The 20,528-nt window shown below is 39.7% G+C and overlaps 1 protein-coding gene across 1 annotated transcript in view; it reads right to left on the minus strand.

Annotated features, from left to right (window-relative positions):
- Nucleotides 1-18,794, minus strand: part of LOC121880046 (kinesin-like protein KIFC1) — a 141,763-nt gene extending 122,969 nt beyond the window's left edge. The window contains exons 1-2 of the mRNA XM_042387045.1: nucleotides 18,699-18,794; nucleotides 3,168-3,334 (exon numbers count right to left, since the gene is read on the minus strand). Of these exons, the coding sequence (XP_042242979.1) occupies nucleotides 3,168-3,324 (157 nt within the window). The 5' untranslated portion in view covers nucleotides 3,325-3,334; nucleotides 18,699-18,794. The remainder of the gene's footprint in view (nucleotides 1-3,167; nucleotides 3,335-18,698) is intronic.
- Nucleotides 18,795-20,528: the final 1,734 nt, after the last annotated feature.

The raw sequence follows: 20,528 nt of genomic DNA on the forward strand, positions 1-20,528 counted from the left end.
GCTTCGTAGTATTTATATATTCAATACCTGTATAGCATTACTGTATTGCACAGTGAAGCACAATTATCTAATATTTATTTATTTACAGAACCGATCAGCCGAGAAGGTTGGACAACTACTTCCAGGGTTCATCAAGGCAGATGAAAGAAATTTACCAAAAGTAGATGTCTTTATGATAGTAGAGTATTATCAAGAACTCTGCCCTCCAGCTAAGAAGCACGTTAAATTACCTCTGTCATCTGATCATCCCTTGGCCGTGGTCATCCCTAGTCCTTCCACAACATTAAATATAGACATCAATGACAAAAACTTACATTTTTCAGACATGAAATAGAGAACAGTGATGAAAACTTCCACGTTGGAGTTATCCGTCTTTTGTATCATTTTGGCAACCAGCAAGTAAATACAGGTACACCACCAATTTTCCGGCACCCTTGGTTCCAAAACCTTGCCAGATTATCCGTTTTGCCAGACCAACCGAGGTCAGGCAATAATAATTCAACACGTGACTTTTTAGCTACTTTAACCCTTATTTTTTTTACACTTTTTGACCCAATTCATTTTAAAATATCATTACCATGGTGAATTTAAGCATTTTCTCTACCCAGTGACCTGCCATCTTATGAAAAAATTCAGACCGACAACTCGTCCATTATGCTACATGGCCCGCATAGTGTGTACTCGTATTAAATCTGGCCTGCCGTAGCAAATGAGTTTGACACCCCTGCCATAAGGTAACTGTGGTTAACCCATGCAAGCATTGAAAATGGCTGTAAAAAGATAATAAACATTCATTTCCTTGTGTATTGTCTTTTTTCTTTTTATAAGTTAGACTTTCATCTTATACTTCCGTCCTTACCTCCCCTAAGTAAGTTTGGACTAACTTGGTTTTACTACAGTAGGTTCGGGATATATCGCGACTACCAAAATTATCGAGATTTTCCGATATATAGCGATAAATTTATTTATTTCGTGAGGTAAATCGGGCAAGAAATATTTCAAATGTACCACCATGGTAAACAAATGCGTTATTTGCTCACTAGAGGTGCCACCGTGGCTGCTCACCCATGCATTCACGCTCGTCCGCCCGCTCAGTCTTTCTGAGTGAGTGACGAGTCAGCAGCCACCTCTGCTGCAGATTACGACTTCTAAGGTGAATGTAAACGGGTTGCTAGTTACATGAAAAGTGAAGTGAAGAGACTGGAAAGCTTAATGGAAAAGATTTAATTCTGTAACTAATCTTTTTGGTTTGCTCGTTCATGGAGGTGTGGGATTGTCAAGTGAGGGTGGCAGTGTGGCTTCTGCTGCTGAGTCTGGTGTTCCCAGAATGGTGCGTCAGCTGCCAAGTCTGGTATTCCTTGACATTGAAACAGCCTGTTCTTCCCGAGTCTAGTGTTCATTGGTGCTTTAGTTAGTAAGAAAATAAACTCGTTAAGTCAAGTTTAGTCACTTTTATTGGCCTCCAGAGACTAACCCTATTTCCCCCATTGATTACATGTAATTATATATCCCAATTTAGTATACAGTACTGTACAGCGAACATCGTTGGATCCTATCTCGCGATATATCCCGACCCTACTGTATACAGGTAGATCTTGATTTACAGAAGAGTTGCATTCCTGAAAACAACCTAGCAATAAAAAATCAATCAATCAAAGCCTATTTTCCCATTGACAACCATTACCGGTATACAGTGGGAAAAACGTTCCTAGGAAAAAAAGAATTCCAACAGATAAGAATATGACACTAAACATGATTTTAAGCACTTTTTATGGAAACAATACTGTAATTCTGCACACAAATACTGCAAGTCATAACTGTAAAGTACACGCAACACTAATGAGTTTAATCTAAATACAGGTAACCCTCGAGATACAATATTCCGAGATGCGATATTTCACTTTAACTATGGTTATAAATTAACACCATCTTACTATATATGATCAAAACAACTTCCTTTAACAATACCTAGTGCAAACTATGGGTTGTTTATACTCAAATTAATCACTGCATTGCAAGAACTCTAGCAGTGCAAATTATATTTTTCTACATTAAGTAAGTAATATTTTATAAGGAAACAATAGATAATCCTATGCACCACGCATCTCTACCTTCACTCGTCAGCCTACCCATGCGCCGACACACGGCCACACTACAGCTCCACGATTATCGGCCAGCATTGTACATTGTACTTATCATCAATGTTTTTTCTTATATAGTGAGAGGACAGCACTAACATTTAGATTGAACTGCATTATGGTGACTGTGACAAAAGCTTTTGCTCTGTTTTTGGTGACTGAAATGAGCAGTGTAACTTTGAAAATGTCTGGGAAGGCCAAGGCATCCAAGACAACTGTGTGTCTGCGGTAAAGCTTGACATTGTTAAGCAGCATGAGACACCCCAGCGGCTGTGTGGGAGTCAGAGTGACGTCTCCACTTCATCTACAGGAGTCCCCTTAGCCTCAAAGGGGACATGTGATGATGACCAAACTTATGCAATATGATGTAATGAGTGTTGTTCACTTGATTTATACTGATAGTGGTATTGTAAGAAATTTTTTGTCGGTGATACATGGCTGGGAATGTATCCCAATGAACCCCAAGTTATAATGCTCCCTATTTACGATGCTTCACCTAGTGATGGGTTTTTCAGGAACGTAACCCCATCGTATCTCAAGGGTTACTTGTAATAATATATTCTACTTACAAGAAACTGTGGTGGCTGTGCTTAAAGTAATGGTGCATCAGGGTGGTGATGGATGTGTGGTTACTAGAAAGATACTTAAAAATATACTGCACGGTGTAAAATAATCTAGTTTCCCCAACTAATAGCTTTTTACAGAACATACATGACAATCTCTAAAAACAATGAAGTCTACACACATCAAGAATCAAGACATTATTGTTTCTGGTACTTGTTCAACACAAAATTCTCCCAGATACCTGTATGGGCAGCACCTTAGCATCTTACAAAAGGTATTCATAATTCCAGGGTTTTCATCATTGCATCGATTATAATCGATGCAATGGAAAAAAAAAAAATTCATATCTTTGAAAATCCATAACTTGTGGTCTACCTGTACATATAATTGGACTGCACCATTGTTCATGGGCCTTCAAAACCTGTAAATCCAAAATGTTCAACCAAGTCCATCTACATCTCTTACCATTGGAGCTCATGGATGAACTAAGTTTGATTTTCTTCTCTGGCGATGAAATTATATTACTGATACTGGCCTGTCGCTTCATAGGTGAACCTGGAGGCTTTAATCGTGAAGGCTGAGGCAACCTGAGAGTGCTGGCAGAAGTTGGGAGCTTCGACATCTTTCCTATTCTGAAATAAATAAACAGTTTCAATGACACACAGTACTGTACCGGTATATGATTATCTGTGACAAGATTTACTGCATAATAACATCTACTGAGCATGTCACTTACCATACACTAAAAATATAGTACAGTATAAACATAAAATTGCAAGAAAAGTATACAATATACTGTACAGTACTGTATTTCTACCCCCTAATTACCAGGGTTTGCAATCTAGTACACTACAGTACTGTACAGGCAAACCCCGTTATTCATAGCCTCGGTATTCGTAACCCTGTTTATCTGCCCCGTTTAATCGCAAATTTTTACGAGCAAAAATTTTGAACCCATGTACCAGGGCGTCATCTCTACATTCAAGGCGCTCTACACTCAGCGTATCATGGAGCAGCTGATTGAGGGGACCAAAGGAGAAGGGAAACCTACAATCCGGGAGTTTGGGAAAAAACGCGACAACATCAGGAAAGCCATAAAAAACATCAGTGATTCATGGAAGGCAATAACACAACAGAACATGAACAGTGTGTGGCGTAAGCTGTGGCCCGAGTGTGTGTGCACAACTCCGTTGGTTTCTTTTCAGTGCCTGCAATAAGGAAGACTATTGTGACTCTTGCAAAGAAGGCTGGATTCGATGAAGTGAATGACGCAGAAGACCTCCTCGACTCTCACAATGAAGACCTGACAGAACTGGAGAGGCTTCAGCAGGAAGAAGTGCCACTTGCAACGGGAGAAAATGCAGATGAAACTCCAACACAACTCCTCACTGTACAGAACCCAAGGAAGCTTATTTCTTCATTTGAGATGGCGATGGATACGGCATTAGAAATGGACACTAATGTTGACCGAAGTTTCACTATTATCTGCAATGTCAAGAAAGACATACGAGCATACTACGAGGTGCTTGAGGAGAAGAGGAAGAATGCACAACAAATGACTCTTGATGCATTTATCACGGCCAAACCTTCAACCCCCAGTGCACCAACCACCCCACGTACATCCAAACAGAACACCAGTGCCCAAGTCAACCAGCCCACAATCCTTAAATCAGCTACGACCTATTGCAATCACCCCAATACCCAGCCTAATCTGTGAAAGTTTTGTGTTTGACTGGGCTTATGCTGATATTGCAGGAGTCGTAGACCCTCAGCAATTTGGCAACATGAAAACTTCCTCCACCACTCACTGTCTTGTCAGCTTTCTCGATTACATATACCGCCATCTCGAGAAACGAAAAACGTCTGTAGCTGTCGCCTTCATTGATTTCACTAAAGCGTTCGACCTAGTCGACCACAATATAATCATAAACAAAGCTATTGACCTCGGGCTTCGGAGAAGTCTCATACCATGGCTTACAGACTTCCTCAGTGACCGACGCCAAGCTGTACGCTTCCGAGGGGCTGTCTCCACCTTTCAGTCACTCACCTGTGGCGTCCCCCAAGGCACCAAGATGGGACCACTCTGCTTCCTTATGCTCATCAATGATGCCCTAAGAGAAGCCCCTGCTCGCTGGAAATATGTCGACGACTCCACCATTGGGATCAGCGTCAACAATTCCGCTCCCAACTATACCGCCCTTCAGGATTTATTGAACAGTCTCCAAAACTGGGCCACCAACAACCATGTCACCATCAACCATACCAAGACAATGGTTATGCACATCAACCTCTCCTCCGACATTGTCCCACCTCCTTCCATTACCCTAGGTCCGAACACACTCCAGGTTGTAGATTCCACGAAGCTCCTCGGCGTCACCATAGACAACAAACTAAATTGGAAACCACACGTCAGTGAAGTTGTCAAATCCTCCAGTTTCCGTCTCCACCTCCTCCGCCGACTCAAGTCCCTCGGAGTTCCTGCACCGAGCTCCTCAGTGTTACACAACATTCATACTTCCCAAGCTCACCTATGCCTCCCCCACCTGGTCTTCCTCCCTAAATGCCACACAACGTAAACACCTAGAAAAAGTGCAAAAGAGGGCATGCAAGATTATCTCCCCTTCCTACTCCACATATCAAGAAGCTCAACAAACTGACCCTTTCGACTCTCACTGACCATCACCACGACCTCATCTGCAAATTTGGTAAGAAGCTTCTACACCATCGACACCGGCCCCTACTACCACCTGAGATCCCTGTCCGAGAATTGCTGTTCGACACCACAACCGCATCCAGCCCATACGTGCACGAACTGATCGCTATAAGAACAGCCCAGTCCCAACCATTGTAAAAATTATCAATAACATGTAATAAATCAGTGTATTCACTCCCAGTAAACACTGCTCCCTACACTGTCACTATGTTGAAATGAACTGTATTTTGAGCTGATCCCCATCTAAGTTACTATATGTCTTATTTGTGTCACTTATGTCACTTGTATATTATTTGTAATTCGTAACCCATTCCCCAAATATGTAACTGTATATTTTCAGCCTTCTGGCTGCCAAGCTCTTTCAATAAACCGTTAATTATTATTATTATTATTATTATTATTAACACAGCTTTTAGGCAGCTGTTCAAGACCAGTGTAAAACCACAGCCTTCAACCGGTGGAGAACAACAGCTTTCAGTGCAAATTGACAGCGATAATGAGTTAGGTGGCTGACGACCCTGGCAGTGGTGATGAGAGTGAGGTGGCTGATGACCCCAGCCTCCTCTCACCCAAGTAAACCTTCACCCTCTCCCCTAATGCCAACTACAGCAAGCAAGAAACACAGCACATCAGAGGTAAATTAACAGTCTACGTTTAAAACTACCTCACACACCTACGCACATAAACATTCAAACATGTAAAGTATACTGTACTTATAAACATATATGTCTAATAAACTAAAAGTGTTTGTTATTGATGTTTTTTGAAATTATGTTATTGACGTTTCTTTATCTATTTAATGTTCATGCCCATAACCTTTGCGATAAGTGAGGCAGCCCTGTACAGTATTTTGGCTGTGAAAGCATCAGCATGTAGCTGAATGCTGTTCCTATTTGTGTTGAATATTTCTATCTTTAAATTTCCACAATGGAAAGATAAAACTTCAATATGAAACTCCACACTGCACATGGAAATTATTTTGTATAGCTACTGTATTACCACCAAGAATATGTGACTGGTAAATATTTCCACAGTTCATGCCAAGTACCGTATTTTACGAGATATAAGATGTACTACCCATTTAAGCAGAGAGTATGCATTTAGGAAAAACTTGTGTATTTTCCTCTTGTAGCCATAGTTTTCTTAAAATAATACATACAGTACCAGTAAATGTCAGGAATAAATAAAAATACTAATAAATAAGTTACAACAAAAATACTGTATTGCCAAACCAGTAAATAAAAACAAACTGCAGTATGACTAATTTTCTTTGTTTCCCAACTCTACCAACTATTTGGAACTTTTTGACTATCTCACTTCTTGCCATGAGTCGTTGCTATCCATACACCCCAACACCGAGATCCTCTACCTAGGAGATTTCAATGTACATCACAGAGAGTGGCTTGGCTCTACAAGGGATGACCCAGGTGGAGCTGAGGCACTCCTTTTCCTTACTTAATGATCTGAAACAAATAATTAAACACCCTACACGTGTTCCAGTTCGACACGATCAACTTGCTAACATTCTTGATCTTTGTTTTACCTCTAACCCTTCACACTATTCATACTCAATTTCTGCCTCCTTACGGTCTTCTGACCACAATCTTATTTCTGTGAAATCAAACTGAGCACGACCACCTCCCCCACTCCCCTCTAAATGCCAACTATGCCACTATCGGAGGACAAACTGGTAATCCTTGCGAGAATTCTTCTCCGACTTTCCCTGGGACAGCATTGCTGGGGTTATACAGGGTGGTATGAGTGTATTTATCCCATCTTTTACCAAAACTTTCACTTTGCAATCATGGTTTGATCACTCCTGTTCTCTTCCATGTAGGGAGAGAGATAGGGTGTATCAAGTGATGAAACTACCTCTTTCTCCTGTTACCCACTCCTCTTTCATTACTTCTGGGAATCACTAAGGTTATTCTTCGTAGGGCCAAGCGAAATTTTATAAAAAGAAAGGTTGCTGACTTGACGAACTCTTCTTCTAGTAAATCCTTTTGGTTCTAAACAAAAAACAGGTGTAATAACTTATGAACTTCCTCTTTTCCTCCTCTCTTCTGACCTGATAACTCTATAGCCAACACTCTTCCCCTGATAAAACCAATCTCTTTGGCACCTTATTCTCCTCTAACTCCACCTTAAACGATTCTAGCTCTATCCCTCCTACTCCTCCTACTGAACCTATGCACTTTCTTATAATCTCCACTCGTAGGGTTGCTGGTGTGATATCCAGTTTGGATGTGAACAAGGCGCATGGACCGGACGGAATACCCTTTCATGTTCCGTGGGAGTGTGCTGAAATTCTGGCCCCCGTGTTTGCTTGCCTCTTTTCCCTTGGCCTCAAAACCAAAACTTTTCCTTCTACTTGGAAGCATGCCTCGGTTCAGCCCACCCCGAAGAAGGGTAATCATTCTAATCCCTCTAACTACAGTAGAACGTTGATTTAAAACGATTCAATTTAAGATTATTGATTTAAAGCGACATCCACAATTAAGGACAATGTTTTAATTTAAAGCGAATCTTTCCTGTTTTGCGGGAGTCAACCTGGCACATCATATTTTAAATTTCGCGCCTAATGTTCCCCACCAGACGCGTCTCTGGACATGCTATACGGCAGCCCGCCACCCTCCCACATCCTCAGTTCTCGCACTGACACTCTAGTGAACGGACATACTGTGTGACACTATCCCTTCTACCACGTCCATCAACCATCGGCACTATGTCCAAGAGGCCAGCTGCTACATCATTAACTACCCCAAAGGCCAAGAAATCAAGGCAAGCAATTACACTGGAGTAGAAAATGGTGCTTCAAGTGTGGGACGTCAATTTGGACTGTCGGAGAGCTGTCAGCACTATAAAGCTCAACGAGAAGAAAATTAGAACAGCCTATGCTTCACCGGATGTTACCAAGGGTAAATTCCACCTGAAGAGTGCTCTGTATGTTGAGATGGAAGAAGCTCTGAAGTTATGGGTAGATGACATGCAGCACCAAAAACTTCCTCTCACTGGCCCCATGCTGTAAAACCAAGCCTATGAAAAACAGTCTCGTATACTTGAAAGGGAAGGGGAGTCCATCAAAGACAGTAAGTTCACAGCAAGAACAGGCTGGCTGTACAAATTTATCAAAAGGACGGGGCTACAAAATGTGACGCTTTCAGGTGAAGCTGCATCTGCCGACGAGGAGGCGGCTGAGGATATGAAGAAAGTTATGAAGGATACAGTGTTAGAAAATGGTTATTCTCCTTGCCAAGTGTGGAATTGTGATGAAACTGGACTGTATTGGAAAAGAATGCCCAAGAAAACCAATCTAATGAAGAGTGAAGAAAAAGCACCAGGGATTAAAGGTCAGCAAGGACAGACTGACGATTCCCCTCATGGCGAACGCATCAGGCACCACACGAATGAAGTCACTCGTCATCCACCACTCAGCTAGACCTCGTGCCTTGAAAAATGTGCACATCCCGAAATTCCTGTAATTTGGCGGTCAAACAAGAAGGCGTTGCTAGACGAAAGATTGTTTGTGATCAAGTTATTTTTTACATCTCTCTGACACTGTCCATCATATCTCAGGCACTGTCTGTGTTGCCACCACTACCGAGGTTCAGTAGCCGCCTATGAGAAAGATGGTCATGGAAGGATGTCTTTAATATGGGAAGATTAGAGTCTACCACGGGCGCCACTAGCGAGCGAGCCTCGGCTGTTGTGGAGTAAACTACCCCCGCGACCAGTGGGCTCAGTATTGTCTGATTCATTGATCTTCGTTATATGTACCGAACAGTGTTGGTATCCATGATTGGGGCTAATTAGCAGAAATTTAATTATCCCATGTTGAGTAGTGAACCCATAAGTATTGGTATTACCAGCAATACCGTGTTATCGGGGCTGTTGGGAGTGCATTCTCCATATGTATTACCAGCTGAGTCCTATCTATTATTGTTGTACCTGATTGGGCATAATTAGCAGACATATAGTTATTCCATATTGAATATTGACCCATAAATATTGATATGACCAGTTTGTTATGAATTGTGAGTACATTCTTCATATGTACTACCAACTGAGTCCTAGTTAAAGTGCCATGTTGTTCATTCTGAAATAACATGATGTGCAAAATAATATCTTAATTTGGGACATTGTCAAGTGTGTCATCTAACCATCTGTATTGACAATGGAATAATATAACAGTTGTTTAATGATGTAATAAGTAATTGAAGATCTATTTTATGAATTGCAAAGTAACACCTAAGTGGTCCAGTCTTGTCTGAGTGTACTTAATTAACATCTTGTTCACTCCTTGTTAATAAATATTGAATTCGTAAACAACGAGTATCACCGCTCTATTCTTTCTACCCGTTGGTTCTCAGAAAATAACTACTGTACCTCGTATTGTAACTCACGTGTCTAGAAGCTCGCTAACACGCTACCTAACAGTTCCATGAAATATGTTATATTCTAATAAAAGTCTGGGTGGTGGCAGGCTACCGTTGTAAGTATAATAAGTGTTATAATAAGATTGACATGGTTTCCCAGACTAATCCATGGTTTAGAATATAACTAAAACAGGATATAATTGGGAGAAAGTAACGACATAAAATTCAGAAAATACAATAATATATATGAAAGAAGAAATGAAGTAAAGAAAAGGATATTGACTTAGAAAATATAAGCAAAGAAATATAAGATAGATACTTATAGAGAGAAAGACTCAGAATATAAAATTATTAATATATATACACAAGAAAAGATTAAGAAAATATAGATATGAAACAAGCATATAAGTATGGAAGAATAATAAAGAGAATAAATATATGAAATAGGATAGAGAGAAAACATACCCCCTAAGCTGAGGGAGTTTATGCAGCACATTACTTCTGCCACCCAGTCTGCACTGCAACATGACCCTGATATGGAATGCAGTATGCAAGTGGTGGAGACCTTGAATTGGGCTGCATCTACTTACTCTCAGTTGCTAGATCAACTGATTATGGCCCAACAACAGAAGAAAATCACCTCATTCTTCCATCCATTATCCTCATCAGATGAGTTTGTTATGAAACTGAGCGTTTATTGCTTGGAAAAATAGACAATAAATTTTGAGCGTATGATATGTAATAATTATGTGGTAGAAATTCAATAATTTAATGAATATTTTCCATTCCTTCAGCTCCTGGGGTAGCTGGCCCATCTACGTCTGGGGAGACACGGCCGTCATCCAGTGCTTCCTGCGTGTCAGATGTATCAATAGACACACCACTAGACAGTGATGAGCTGGTCGAGTTGGGCTCTGTACCTTCAGAGGATGAATTACCTGACTAAAGTTGAGTGAAAATCTATTTTTGATAGCATAAAGTAATTAAAAAACAAGTTGAAAGGAAAGTTTAAGTGCTGTGTGAGTCATGCGGGTGATAAGTAGCACCAGCGCCACCATCTGCTCGCTAGTAAACAGACCATTTCACTGTGTTGATTTATGAGTGTTTGTTTATTCTAGGAGATGGGCTGAAGTGCAATCTAGGTACACTCTCAGTTGGGGCAGGGCCAGCATAAAGTAATGAAAAAAATAAGTTGAGAAGAAAGTAAGTCAGACGAGAGGCGTGTAGAGCGCAGCACCAGCGCCACCACCCTCTCCCATCAGCTGATCACTAGTAAACAGACCATTTCGCATCCCGTAATTTTAGCTGTGTTGATTTATGAGTGTTTGTTTTAGCATAATACTACAGCCGTACAAAACAATGTTTTGTTTATTCTAGATGGGCTGAGGTGCACCTGGATGTATACTCTCAGTCGGGGAGGGCCAGTGGCCCAAAGCAGCAGACGGTACTACGCAGTATCAGTACTGTCCAGCTCTCAATTCGACTGCGGGGAGTGCTTGCTGCATATACTGTATATCATTGCACCATATACTTTTCTCACATTTACTAGTTAATAAAAGTCTTTTTTAGTATTTTGTGTTTCTCTCAAGTACCAAACTAAATTATTCCATTGAAACAACTTTTCGATTTTGTGTGAATTCGGTTTAAAGCGACCCCTCTTGGAAAGTATCTCCCATTATATCGACGTTCTACTGTATTGCCCTAACTTCATCCCTCTCTAAGATTTTTGAAACTATCTTGAACTCCCATTTTCTTCGTCACCTTGAACGCCATTCTCTTTCGTTAGATCACCAGTATGGCTTTCGCCAGGCAAGATCTACTGGTGATCTGCTCTCCTACTGCACCCATCTTTGGTCATACTCTCTTAGGGAATATGGAGAAACTTTCTTCGTGACCCTCGACATCTCCAAAGCATTTGACAGGGTATGACACAAGTCTTTGCTTTCTAAATTTCCCTCCTATGGTTTCTCTCTCCCACTTTATTCTCTAAATTCTATCTTCCTTGAGAACTGATCCATGGCAGTTGTTGTCAAGGGATCGATCTCTCACTCTTTCTCTACCAATAGTGGTGTCCCACAGGATTCTGTTCTTTCACCTACTCTCTTCTTTTTATCAATGATTTACTTCACGCTACAACTAATTCTATCCATTCTTAAACTGATGATTCTACTTTTCACTCTTCTTCACATATTTCCCTTCCCCCTAATTCTCAAACTAGATCTGTTTCTAGAGCTGATATCATTTCCTCTATCAATGCGGATCTGTGCAGCATCTCCGAATAGGGAGGTAGAAACTTGGTTAAAGCCATTTTTGGACAAAAAAAGTGCATATTCATATGCTGCAAAATATGGTAATAACTATAGATAGCATCTTCATATGCTCCGGTAACAATTCGTTGTAGACTGTGCTTGTTTCAGAATTAAGTCATGGGTTTCTCAAAATATTTTACAATACTGTAATCCTTAATTTACTTGTATAAATGTATAATGTATAATAATGCATAAAAAGTGCTCATAAATTAACTTCAATCCTAATGAAAAAATTTATAATAAATGAATTGAGCCTGTATTACAAATTACAATGATTCAGTATTACAATATAAGTACCAGTACAGTACGTACTAATTTTGCAAAATGGCACCGAGTCAGCCAATGTAGAATATAAGCTCGTAAATTAAAAGTGACATATGTGACATGAAGTGATTGGTTCCCGCATATTTTTGGGGTAGCATTACTCATGATCATTTTAGACCATCGTCAGAGACAAATGTTTTTATGGGTTTAGGAAAAGACAACTCGGTGCTCTCTATCAACACTATCACTAATATCTTTGCAGCAATTACATTAAACACTGGTAGAGCCTCAACATGAAGAAGATACTAGGGATTCATACCCCTTTCCTATTAAGAATTTTAGCCAAGTATCTAACAGTTACTTCTGGAGAAAGGTTGAAGTCAGCCTCCTTCAATCTGAATTAAAATTCAGTATCAGAAATCTTGACATTGGTAATAAAGATAAACAGTGTATACAATGTATTGCACTGATAAGAAATGTGCACAAGTGTATTCTGTAAACATGAATATTAAAGGTGGTCAAGCTTGTAAACCAAATTGAGTTTCATTTTGGAATGCAGGTTAACCCACATTACTGTCACTTCTTATCATTCATTAATCAGACCCCTTGCCCTGTATCTTACCTATGCATATAATTTGATTCTCTTGCATTGTACCCCCGTTAATTCGGATCGTTATAATTCAGATTTCAGCTAAATCGTATGTTTTCTTAAAAAATTAATCAAACAATTTGAATTCGGAATAAATCTGAAATAACTGAACACTTCTGAAAAGTTGATCATTATTATAGGAATATATTATGAAATAGATTAAGATAAATGAATTATAGGAATAGAATATGAATTACAACTACAGTATACAGTACAGTGGGGTATGCTATAACGAATCTAATTGGTTCTAGAACCTTGTTCGTTATAGGATTAATCCGTTCCAGGCCCCCAAATACAACCACTTAACACTGAAAAATATAATATAAAATTGTAAAAATTGTAAAAAAGTGCATAAATATGCATCTAAACCCCTGAAATAATGAGTATCATTAATACTTGTAATAAAACAAAAAAAAAATTAGTAAAAAAAAATAAATAAATAAAATAAATAAATAAATAAATAATGTTCGTTGTAGGAGTTTCGTTCGTTATAGCATTCTCAATTTTATAGGTAAAACCGTTCGTTATAGGAATATTCGTAGTAGGATCCGTTCGTTATAGCATACCCCACTGTATATTAAGGTACAATACAAAACTACATTTGGGTGCGTAGCCAGGGAGAGGACAACTCACCTCCCGAGCACGTCATCCCCATGATCCCTTTTTAACGACAGTATGCAATTTCACCATTATTCCCATATAATTTAGGTTCGTTTGGTGCCGGGTTAATAAAATATTATTGAAAAATAATTCATTCCCCCCCCCCTAATTCCACACTCAATCCCAGATGACCTTATGCACCATAGTATACTCCTAGTCTCTTTAGAGTGGTAACAGCTGATAGGTCCTGCTCTCCTTAACAATGTGGCCAATGATATCCATCTCTCAAGCACTGTTATTGTCACTGCTCAAGAGGGTTGGTGCTTACCACAGATCTGTCTTGAGCTCTTAGTAAAAAATATTATAGCATCTCTGTCAGAACTGAATAAATATTATTTTAGTGTATAATGCATCTCCAAGTACCCTGGTTTATTCACTGATCAGTTGTGTAAGTGCAAAATTAGCCAATTCAAGCCAACATGCATCAGTTATTTTTAAAATAAAAATTATAAATTAAAATGTCATAAGACAATAGTATAGTAGTGCTCTTAACGTGTGTGCTGTGAAAGTGCCTTGTCATGTCACCTTACCTCCTACCTTGTCACCACACCTCTCGCCTTGCAGTGTTACATTTATTTATTTGTGTATTATTTATTTTATTATTACTGTATGTACAGTAACTAAAACAACTACAGGTACTCCTCGACTTACGACCACCCGGACATACGACAGCCTCAGTCATACCAAAATTTTGTCAATTTACGTATTTTCGAGTCCCAACGTCAGTAAGTGTGCTGTGTACTGACAAAATTTTCGTTTGTAATTCACTTTAAAATGGCTGGCAAGCTTAAAAGTGAGAATTTTGTGGTGTTGAGAAGAAAAAGAGACACCCATTTTAGATTTTCTATGTATTATTTAAGCATTTTCGACTTACAACCTGGATTTGGGTCCCTAACCCCGTCGTAAGTGGCAGTCAAGGCAAGGCACAAAAACTGAACAGAAAACGAAAGAATACGTAATCGAAACAAATTTTTTTGAAAATTTCAAAATATTCCGAACTCACTTATTTTGGTAATTCGCGTAATCCAAAGCTCCTTCTTTGTCGAATTAATGAAGGTACTATAGTGTAATTTGAAATCTGTATTCTTATGAGATAATAATAAATATGTCATACACACTTCTCTACAAATTCTTCCTGTTTCATCCTAGGAGCATCATATCCTAGTGCATCATACACACTCTCAATGTATAAATTTTCAATTAGAGTTTAGTGCGTTAGACTGGGCAGTATATTGATGAAATAATTTCAGCGTTCTCTCAGCAGGCAGGCTGTCCACAGTCGTGATCCCCTTAAATCAAATATCTCATCACTCTGAATGCCTCACTGCACTCTTGATTTTCAATGTTTTGATAGTAAAATAGTGCCATGAGTGTTGTGAAATTGATTACTGCATATGTTAATTTTTTTAATGTTTGAAATATTATTTCAAGATTCAAACCATGCAAACCATGTCTGGTTACTGCTATTCATTCATATTCACAAACAGTACTTCTTTATGGGAAGACTATTAAGTGACCTGTTGGATTCCAGTGTTGTAATCGTCAATAGTGTTTTGTGAAGTTATTATAAGTGATTTTTCCCCCCACAAAACAATACATATACCAGAGCTATTGGTTCAATTACTTTTGTGTGGGGTTATTGTGGTTTATTTTGGGTTAATACGAGGAGTGATCAAAATGTTCGGTATATAATAGAATAATGCCATTTTATTGAACAATAGACACGTACAGTACTTCATTCATCCCCTCCCGCACATGCAGTAAACCCCCGAAAGCCCAGATTTCAGACAGTCCGAACCCTTTCCGGCCAAGAAATACTTGCCTGAACCCTTAAATGTTTGTCGTTTGAAATTCCAGCCCTGCGCGGAAATTTGAAATTCCCGCCAGCAAGCAATCCCTTGGCCTCTTCCCTCCCCTCAGACCCAAGTGAGCAGTTTAGTCCCCCACTCTTAGAATGGACTCACCCATAATACTACACTGTGAATGGTTACCTTTAAGTTTAACACACACATTCAGCCACAGAAAAATGGTAAGATTTTGTGTAAAATACAGTAAAATCTAGATACTGCAAATAGATACGTTCCTTGGAGTCTGTTTGTATAGCGAAATCTCGTATAACGGAGGGAATAATACATGGGTTAAATAGGGATGGTATACATTTCCGAGCACCGAGTATAGCCATGACAGTAAATAAATGCAATTCAGTACGAGTGGACAAACTGGGATAGCAGATTCAAACACTGAAGGGAGAGGGTGGCTGGGGGGAGGACGGTAGGGATGTAGGAGAGGGGTGAGCAGCCTGGCTGAGTCACTTACAAACACGTCTCTGCACATCTGGCTGGGGGAGGACGGTAGGGATGTAGGAGAGTGGTGTGTGACCTGGTTGAGCCACTCAAAAACACATCCCTGCGCACCTACATCACGAGAGACGTCACAGACCACATCACTACTTGTTCTGCCTACTCGGCTGGGTAAACTGAGCAACACTGTAGCCAAGTTATACTCATCACAGCAACCACCAGGCAAACTACTGGGCCAAGTTGCGAGGTGCTATGGTTGTTTTTCAACTCATATTTTCGGGTATACTGTATATACATAACCTTTTTCATTTATTTTTACTCATTTACACGCACAAACCATCGTAAATACATATTGTGAAAAAAGTTAAAGAAATAATTCTCCTAGGGCAAACCTGTACTCAAATGTACCAAGTAAATTGCTAATTTTTTGGTCTAGTGCAAACTATAGGATGTTTGTACTTAAATTAATTACTATCTTACAAGAATTCCAGCAATGTAAGTTATATTCTACCAAGTCAAGTCAGTGACAAGAAATTTTTGGCACATGACACCAGGAAATATGCGGGGTCTGTGGCCTTCCTGTGGCATATGAGCCTCAGTCAGATCAAAGAAGTGGGTCGTTGAAGATCTTCAAAAACCTTTAAAAACAGCTATCTTCATCTATCTCTGAAAGATGCTTCACATGTGATGGTGCTGGGGTCCAATCCCCCACCTAGTTAATCTCCACAACCAGGACCTTCTTCCTCCAGAATAAAGTGAGTATCCTCTTTGAGATATGTAAATTAACATTTTGCCTTCCGGTAAATGTTCCTAATATTGGAAAATATTCCAAACGGTTTATAATCATAATCTGGACCTAAGCTAGCGGAGCCTTGTATGCAATGTCACCTCCCTCTCCACCTCCTGCTCAGGTAATTATTTGACTTCATTGCGACTACATTTGGGTACATTTGGGTAATTACTCGCTCCCGGGTCCGACTAATTACCCAAATGTACCCAAATGTAGCCGCAATGAAGTCAAATAATGGTCCTACATGAATAAATCGGACTGCCAATCACTTCTCGACTGGTATTTGGTGGCACGAAGTCACAAAAAATTGGCAAACTTAATTTAATCTGAGTTAATAGATCAAGTGCATGTACCTAACCTAACCTAACCTAACCTCGACTAGTATTTGGTGTCACGAAATCACAAAAAATTGGTAAACTTAATTTAATCTGAGTTAATAGATCGAGTGCATGTACCTAACCTAACCTAACACAACTCAGATTAAATTAAGTTTACCAATTTTCTGTGACTTTATGACACCAAATAATAATCGAGAAGTGATGCACAGCCCGATTTACGCTTGTAGGACCATCATTTGACTTCATTGCGACTACATTTGGGTAATTATTCGCTCCCTCGGTACATGCACGCGATCTATTAACTCAGATTAAAGTAAGTTTTCCAATTTTTTGTGACTTTGTGACACCAAATACTAGTCGAGAAGTGATTGGCAGTCCGATTTATTCATGTAGGACCATTTTTTGACTTCATTGCGGCTACAGTTGGGTAATTAGTCGGACCCATGGATTCCCGGCCTACCACCACATGAGTAGGAATACATAATGAAATGCTTGAGAAACTCCGCCGTCGTCACTTGGAGCGACCAATAATATCAGGCGTAGAAACAGTACTGGTATGTCTCTTGGTGAAACCTTCCTCTCTACCCACCGAGGGCGGTGTGCGAACGAGGTGCCTGATATGTGTACTGTACCTAGAAATTACAAGGAGTCCCATACGTGCAGGTGTGGAGTATAACAGATGTGGTGAGCTGGTGCTACAGGGAGGTGAGTTGGTGTTACTATGTATGATAACCTAAAGTGCTATATCCCATAGAGGTGGAGCAGTCTGACGTGTGGAGTGTTATTGTAAGAAGAGTAACCAAAACCATCGTTGTTCTTCTGGGGAAGGCCAACTCATTTGTATTTTACAGGAATGCAGTATGTTTTATAAGGAATAAATTAGTTAAGACATGTTATGGTTTCACCCTTCCTTCCCCTTATCGATCTGGTCAATGAAAAACCCCTAACCCAATGCCTAGTCCACTCTGCACGCTACCTAACGAGCTACACACCAGAGGGGTTCTGGTGGCAGCAATCTTTAAAATTAAGACTACAGTTATCCCCTTAGACTTAGTGACCCCAGAATCTGGCAGTATAGCGGTACTCAGTCAAACGCTTTGCTAAAGTCTAAGTAAATAACATCGTAATTATCGTCATTATCTACTACCTCGAAGACTTTCCTAAAAAAACGTCAGCAGATTTGTTAGACAAGATTTTCCCTTTGTAAACCCATGTTGAGAGTCGTAGATTAATTTGTTTTTTCTCTAAATGCGATCGGATGCTATTTGTCCTTACCTAACTTCCTAACTGGGGCGTTAGTAGGAACTTAGATGGTCATGGCAAAATATCCACTACCATTAAAATATGGTCAATTTGTAGGTTCGACCAACAACGGCTCTCGAGTTGAGCAATGTGTTTTTCCGAAGGTTTAGATAACTTTTAAGACTAAAATATGTACTGGAATACAAGGTTTCTTCAATGAAATATACTCAACTAGTTTTACAGGTCAATAATACTCAGGTCAGTGATAACAATCAAATCTTAGTGAATGATGACTGCAGTAGTTTCTTGGCTCTACAGGTACCCTTCATGGACAACAGTACACCCACACACTCACCAGTCACGTGGTTTATCGTAATACTTTCTTCTTCTTCCTTATTATTATTGAAGATATAATCCTGACGTCTCAGCCATGGAAGTGTTTGAAACTCAGAGCCAAACAAACCTTCGCTCTGTGATTGGTCGGCAGTTGTATTCGCCGCACCGATCTCCGCCAATTAAAAACATTGTGTATTTAAATTATACTGCACGAGCATCGAGAAGCGCAATATTTACCTGCACAAGAAAGACATATTTTCGTTCGTACACTATATCGTAGGATAAAGTTTTTCATGAAATTAATAGCAGTACATAAGTTCAGTTAAAATTTAACATTACTAGTTAGAGAACAATTGTTAATTAAGTTCCGAGATTATGCCTAGACTTCATTCATGGATTCACTTACAGACTTATAAATACTTACAGTTGATTGCAATGTACGTAAATTACGTATATTAATAACTTTGTTGTACATGAATTAACTATGAACCATATATGTATCACATATATCAAATTGTTTAGGAAAACTCGCTGAGCTTGGGGCAAAACTAGTGAGAGAGTGACCACGATGCTGACACCGTAAATATTTCAAATGTTGAAATTCTCTTTAGTCAGCAAATAACCAGACTCTTGGCTTTAAAGCGTGAGAACTCTCTTAATACAGTTTCTGGGGATTCTACCTCATGTTGATTAAGAGCATAATAACGCGGTGTTGGTGGTACAGATTTAATATGCATATTTCTCACGATTTTGTCATGAGTTCGAGTCCTGTTCTCCCCGGACACACATGAGAAGAGTATTTTATCCAGCATGACATTCTTTTTTCTTTTCTTATTTATTGGCCACTCCCCTATAGCCTTGTGCAAGGTGAAGCGCAGAAGCGTTTACAGTGGCCAACAGAGAAGCATGCTAAGTTCATGCTTGCCTTTATGTCTCATGAGTTAAGGGCGCAGAAGCCTGAAGTCAAGGACATAGAAGCCTGAAGAGTTAATGGTTTATGTCATCAAGTTATTGGAAGCTCCAACAACTTTTCCCTGAATACGAATTCGCAATTTTCGATTTACACCAGGTACGTACTTTACTGATAGGTAAACAGGGACTAATAGGAGCTAGGAAGTATGTCCAAGCATCAGCCCGGGAATCGAACCCGTGACATCTCGCTTGCGAAGGAAAGAGCGGTACCACTCTACCACCAGCACGTCTTTAAATTAGGTATTACTTTCAATAGTAAAGAGTAATTACTATTGACCTCAGAATATCTTAAAATGCCCATGATATTGGTCAAATTTCCAAACAAAATCTGAGGAGCTTACAGCTTCCTCCAAAACCACCAGCTGGGTTTGCTCGCCTTGCTCGCCATGTTCTTGATATTCCTGGATTCGTCCCTGCTCCGGGTACTGTACTCTGGTATTTCCTTCTGTACTAACACTGAACAAACCAACCTCCCGAATGACTAGTAAGCTGATAATTGGTGAAACAGAAGCGGATCAAGCAATATCAAAGGGAAGGGGTCCAATAAGTTGTGGGTGCGGTAAATTGGCGAGCGCAGCGAGCCCACCCAGCTGGGATGTTGGGGAAAGGGGCCATGTTCCCCCCCCCACCCTCCGGATTTTTTTTAAACTGACCAAATTAAATGGGCATTTTGAGGCCATTTTGAAGCCATGTGCACTTGATATTAGAAATATTCTGAAGTAATAGTAATTACTTTTTACTATACAAAAACGCCTGGGTACAATACTGCATTAAAAAAAGTATTGGAATTTTCTGATAAAAGGGGGAGGGTTCCGTACTGCCTGAGGTCCTACTCTCCCCAATGCTATGCTGCTCTCGGTGCTATAAACAGATAATA

This window comes from Homarus americanus, unplaced genomic scaffold, assembly GCF_018991925.1.
Source record: "Homarus americanus isolate GMGI-L3 unplaced genomic scaffold, GMGI_Hamer_2.0 scaffold30108, whole genome shotgun sequence".
Classification (NCBI taxonomy): domain Eukaryota; kingdom Metazoa; phylum Arthropoda; class Malacostraca; order Decapoda; family Nephropidae; genus Homarus; species Homarus americanus.